Here is a 6,165-nt window from a genome sequence, read left to right on the forward strand (position 1 = left end):
TTCTTTTTTTTTCTTTTCTTTTTTTTTTTATTGAATATCATCTTCATTTACATTTCAAATGCTAAAACCTTTCCCAGTTTCCCCCTCCCCGAAAACCCTCTACCCCTCCTCCCACCCCCTGCCTCCACATATATGCCCCTCCACCTGACCCACTCCCACTTCTATCCCATCAAATTTCCCTTTGTTGGGGCCTCTATTGAGCCTTCACAGGACCAAGGACCTCTCCTTCCACTGATGCCCGACAAGGCCTTCCTCTGCCACATTTTTGGCTAGAACCATGTGTACCCCTTGGTTGATGGTTTAGTCCCTGGGAGTCCTGGGGCATCTGGGTGGTGACCTCATTGTTCTTCCCATGGGGCTGTAAACCAGATCAGCTCCTCCAGACCACCCTCCAACTCCTCCATTGGGGACCCCACGCCAGTCCAATGGTTGGCTGCTAGCATCGGCCGATGGAGACCTTTCTTAATCTGTGGTGGATGTAAGGCTGGATCCTGGATCCCTCTGAGCTCTTGGGGTGCAGACATCTCTGGGATTTCCCTAGACCTGGGGCTCATCCTTCCATGTCATGGAGACTGCACAGCCTCTAACACTCAGTATTTCCTAACATACTCCCTCAGAGGTATGCTCTCTACAAAGCCATGAGAACCTGCTGCTGTGGACCCCAGTGTGAGCCCTTCTCTTCCTGTTTGCTCCTCACACTGTGTCTGAAACGCCACCATTAGGTAAGTATTCCTTTAGGTAGATGTGGATCTTTAAAGGTATCATGCTTTGGCAAAGGAGTCTGGAAAGGGGCTGTGAGATAGATACCGTAGTGCGAAATAGGTTAACTTAAACAAGTAGACTCTGATAGAAGAGAGGACTTATCTAGAGTCTAGAGGAGAAGGGTGGAAGGGGCAGGTGGGTGGATATCCCAGGGACTGCAGGAGTGGGCAGGAGCCCTTCGCCCAGGACCTACTCAACCTTTCTGTCCCTGTCCTCAATTGTAAAGTACCTACTGGTAGTGAGCGGCCAGCTCAGGACCCTTGTCACTGACTTCTCCCTCCCCATACCCAGATATGGGGAACGCCCAGGGCATTCAGCCTGGTTGGATATACGAGAGGACATGGAGCTGAATTTTCCTGTATCTGGGCTCTCAGCAGAGCGCTGCCATGCCACAGCTCAGGCACCACGGCAACGGGGGAAATAAACACTCCGGGCCTCACAGTGCAAGTTCTGCTGTGATGTGATGTCATCCTCCACTCCAGCCATTGGGCCCCCACCCCCACCCCTGTGCTGGCTGTACTTCTGTGGTGGCTTCAGCTGTTGAGTCCAGGCATCTTCCCACACAGCCCCCCTCCCAGCTGTTTCGGTGTCTCTGAAGTGGGGTGGGTAGTGGTGAGAGGGGCCTGGGCAGGGGTACTGGCTCCCTGTTTCTCAGGCACTGCTTGTAACTGCTACCGTTTTTTTTCTCTCAGCCTTCACCATGAAACAGTCCAAGGGGGCCAGAAACTATGTGTTCTACGCACAGCACCCAGAGAAGGAGGAAGAGGTGCCCTCATGGCACGAAATCAAGCAGACCCCTGTTGTCATGGCCACAATCAAAGGTGAGAGCTGTCCTACCCTAGGCCCGCCCTGCTAAACTGCTGCTGAAGGCCTGTCAGCCTTGCCTCCAGCAAACACTCCTCAAGGCCTGAAAGCAACCTGAACCTCAAAGTCAAACCTGCCCACTGGCTCTGTGAGATGCTGGAAGGTCGGGGCATGGGGGGGGGCATACAGCATGTTTGGGGGGAAAGGATTACGAACTTTTTTAGCTTGGCTTTTACTTTTCAGGGTGCTAGGGACTGAACCCGGGGACCCATATGTTATAGGTGATGGATGGCATGGCCACTCAGCTACTGGGCCTTCCCCAGCCCTGCCTTTAGTGATTTCTATTTCCTTCAAGTGGAGACTGGGCGAATGAATTCTCACTAAGTTGTCACTGACTGACTATTACTTGGAAAGTGTCTTAGAGTGGAGAACGATGGGATGTTTGGGTTCTCCTGAGTCTCACATCGCCAGTTACTGTGGCTGGATAGAGTGATGACTTCTCAGCCTCAGTATTGTTATCTGTAAGATGGAAAAGATGGAAGTATCTGTCTTAATAAGGTTGTCTAGAGGCTCAACTGAAATAACCATATCAAGTGGTTAGCATGAGTCTTAATACGGACCAAGTTCCCCACTGACTATGACCGTTGCCTTTCTTGTTATAGTGAGTTGTAGATCCACAGGAAATTGCCTTTTATCTCTGCATATTACCTTGTAGGGAACCAGCTGATGCCCAGCTCTGTGGCAGGACGTCTTTAGACAGCGCAAAGCCCCCTGTGTTCTCATGGTGGGCTGGGGCTGAGGTTGTCTTGTCTGTCCTCACAGGTCCAGGGCCTGCCAAGTACCTCCGGCCATCCTGTACTGGCTATATAGCCCACGACATCTCCATGTTCCAGGAGCCAGCTTATAGTCTGCACACACGGCACACTAAGAAACGTGAGCAGTCCCTACTGTCTGTCCCTTAAGGGTCAGGTCTACTGTCCAAGATTGCTGCCACAGGCCACTGGGGGCTGCGGCTGGTGAAGATGGAGACAGAAGGAAGCCAGTACGATTTCCTAAGTAGACCCCCAACATCTGAAGGTAGATCAGGCAGATCTCCCCAGGGAGCTGAGGGGCTTAGACCCATCACTGGCAGAGCAGGGCTTCCTCTCCCTGGGGTTCTTTGGCTCTGATATCACATATTCTGCCTGGGAAGCTTTCAGTAGTCAGTGATGACCCGTGGCTGACAGCCAAGCCCAGTGAGATGAGAGGTTGGGCGGAGATACGGTCGTGTGTTTGGGGCCCTGAGGTCTAGGGTGACTGCCCCCCTCTTCCGCCTTAGCGTCCCTTTGGCAGAGGTTTCTTGGCTGGGGCTGAGCCCTTTCTCAATACTCACAGTAGCTGCAGTGGTTGTCACTGCCCTTGGCACCAATCCGGATGTGCCTGTGGTAGGAGACTAACCACACTGTGGTCCTGCCCGCGGCCTCCAGCAGTCTTGCACAAAAGGTCCCATTTTACAGATAAGGAAATCAAAGTTCACAGACAGCTAAGAAAGAGCCAAAGGAATCTGAAGGGAACCCTTGCTCGGGTGGCAGCTGTGACAGACCAGTCCTTTTTTGTCCCTCGCAGGGATCATAGACATAAACAGCCCCGGACCTTGCTATTACTTGAATCCCAAAGCAACTCGTTTTGGAATATCTACCTGCCCCCAGGTATCCATGGAGGAGCGCATCCCCAACCTACGTAAGATGGGTTGGGAAAGTGGGTCATTGGGTGGATGGGCTGTGTGTGTGGGGGTGTCCATCCTTGGCACTTGGAAAGGGACAATCAGGGGGATACCTGAGAGTGCTGGCATCTCAATACATATTAAGACACAAATATCAAAGCATTTGGAAAGCAGAGGTAGGATAGCCTGTTCCAAGCCAGCCAGGGTTACATAGTAACTCTGTCTTTAAAAAGAGAAAATGGACACAATGTTGCTATTACCAGGCATGTGTCACTGTTTCTATTTATAGAAGCCGGTGACAATATACATTAATATACACTATGTTGTGATGTCACAGGGCTCTTGTCAAAGTAGTAAGGTTGTCATGCTAATGAGCTCACATATCTAGTGACTTAAAGAGAATTTCCTGGTGCTGTCGTAGGACACAGGGCAATGCCATCATGGTGACTGCCAAGGAATTATTGCTACAATGACAGTGATGGCTTTTGCTTTACAACAATGTCACAGTCCTGGGGACTGTCTTGGTGCCCTTTCCCGGCCCACAGCCACATGTAATCCTAATGACTTGGGTCTGCTGCTGTACTGTTTGAAGCCCCCAGAACTAGGCAAGAACTCAGCTCTCTTTGTGACCCAGCAACTGGTATCAGGACCTGTGAAGTTCTCTCTACTTTCCTTACTTTCAGGCATAAATAGCACACCAGCCTCCTGCTACTACAACATTGAGAAGACTCGACCCTCTGGGGAACGTAGGCCCCCCCAGTACACTTTTGGCTACCGGTGTCCATATAGAGTGATGGACCCCAACCCGGCTCCTAACCAGTACCAGCTGCCACTCACACTGGGGCCCAACATTCCTGTCTCCCGAGCTGCCCCTTCCTATAGTCTGGCTTCCACAAACAAGAATTGGTTCCACAAGGAGAATATAGCAGGAGGTCCTGGACCTGCTATGCACGCTCGACCTGAGCCGTCCGTCTACCAGAACCGCAGCCCGGTGTTTAGCATGGCCAAGCGCTTTGACTATCCTCTGGACCACACGCTTCGGCCTGGCCCTGGCTCCCACAACATTCAGCCGGTCACCGTGCACAAGCCCCGCATACCTGCCTTCACCATGGGCATCAAACACTCACCCCACTTGTGCCCACTGATTGTGAACATTTGTGACTGAGGCCTCTGCTGGAGCATGCCCCTCCCTCCTCACAGATGCTATTTTCCTAGATCACATTGAGCAACTCGAATGGATTCCTGTAGCAGAGCTGGTGCCTGCTGAGTGGCCAGAACACAGAGGCATTGGATAAATATTTTTGTTTATTCATTCCTTTGTTTTGCAAACACTCTCAGCTGCTTCCGCTGGGCTTTGCTGAATGGGTGAGGATTGGAGATCCTTGGTCCGTTTATCTGGTGTACATGGGTTTCCATGCTGGTCACTAGGTGAAGTCGCTATGTGGCCTCCAGGGCTCCTGGGCAGGCCCACCTGAGAGTGGCCGCTGACAAGCTGTGTGGCTTTTCCCTGCTCATCTCTGAGTCTCATCGTCCTTTCCAACAGTACTGGTGATGGCCGTGGATGAAGTCTAAATTCCCCTAGTTCTAGGGCTGTATCTCTGGTCTCTGGTTAAGATGCAGACTAACCAGTCCCCAAGGTAGGAGCGGAGGAGCCAGGACATGGCAGAAATGGGAGGGGTCATCTTAGTTTGGGAAAAAACTCCAAACACGTGGAGACTGTCGGGAGCAGGTAGAGGTAGAGAGACAGCACACAGGGTGACCAAAGGGTGCAAGTTGAGGCGTTGCCTAAGTAAGGAGCTCTCGCTGTGCCCTGTGGGCTTTAGCTAGATGGGACAGTGGCTTTGTTTGTCTTACAGCCTAAGCGCTCCTTAGCCTTCCAAGTGTGGGATTAGTGCATAACACTACACCCAGTGAAGACACGGTATTCCTGAAGACTTTGAGCAGTTAGAGAAATCGGGCCAGCAAGGGCAGTGCTGGAGGCTGTGGTCAGCCTGCAGGCTCCTGGGAGGGGTCTGTGTGTCACATGCTATCTTTGGAGGGTCACTCACTATGCCCCTAGTCTCAGTAGCTCAGCCTGGCAGAGGATGGACGGCAGTGTGGCCAGAGGAGGGCAGCACTGCCTCAGTCTTCAAGGCCAGGCCTGGCTCCACGGGCTTTTGGCTGATAGGTACCTGCAGGCTGGAGCCTCGCAAGCACACACCTGCCAGTTCTTGACTGTTGATCTTCCCCTCCAGACCCCCCAATTCATCTCAATCCTTAGAGCAGTTCTTTCCCTCTCTCTACCATAGGTAGGTGTTGACAGTTTCCTAGGACTCAGATCCCTGGGGCTGGGAACCTGGAAAGGAGAAAGTGAGGGGTATGGCCACAGACCTCCTGGGCTCAGCCAGAGGCAGACATTCAGAACCAGAACCAGTGTCTGATGGCTTGTCCCCTCTTTATTTTGTTTTGTTTTATTTTATTTTATTTTATTTTATTTTGAGACAAGGTAATCTTAGCTGTCTGTGGAACTCACAATGTAGACCAGGCAGGCCTGTGTGTGTTAGGTGTTTATGTGTGGGCACATACATGTGAGTACAGGTGCACATGCACATGTATGTATGTGGAGACCACAGTCAGTACTGGGGGTCTGCCTCCATTCCTCACCACTTTAGTTTTCGAGACCAGGTTTCTTAGTGAACTGGAAGATCTTCATTTTGACTGTACTGGTTAGCCAGGGAATCTCTAGCAATCCTCCTGTTCCCTCCTCAGGGTGGGGGTGGGGGGTGGGGGGTGGGGGGGTGGGTTGCCATGCCTGATAGGTGCTGGGGATCAAATGCAAGGCCTCGTACTTGTACGCCAGGCAGTTTACTGACTGAGTCATCTTTCCAGTGCTAGGATTTTGTCTTTCAGAAGGCACG

General features: G+C 51.8%; 1 protein-coding gene across 1 annotated transcript; it reads left to right on the plus strand.

Annotated features, from left to right (window-relative positions):
- The first annotated feature begins 638 nt into the window (after positions 1-638).
- Positions 639-4,433, plus strand: Odf3l1 (outer dense fiber of sperm tails 3 like 1). Its single transcript, XM_052189721.1, is given in 6 exon segments — positions 639-675; positions 678-722; positions 1,455-1,583; positions 2,389-2,499; positions 3,172-3,285; positions 3,952-4,433. Coding segments are annotated over 6 exon segments (918 nt in total).
- The last annotated feature ends 1,732 nt before the right edge of the window (positions 4,434-6,165 follow it).

The sequence above is a fragment of the Apodemus sylvaticus genome, chromosome 7 (genome assembly GCF_947179515.1).
Source record: "Apodemus sylvaticus chromosome 7, mApoSyl1.1, whole genome shotgun sequence".
Classification (NCBI taxonomy): Eukaryota; Metazoa; Chordata; class Mammalia; order Rodentia; family Muridae; genus Apodemus; species Apodemus sylvaticus.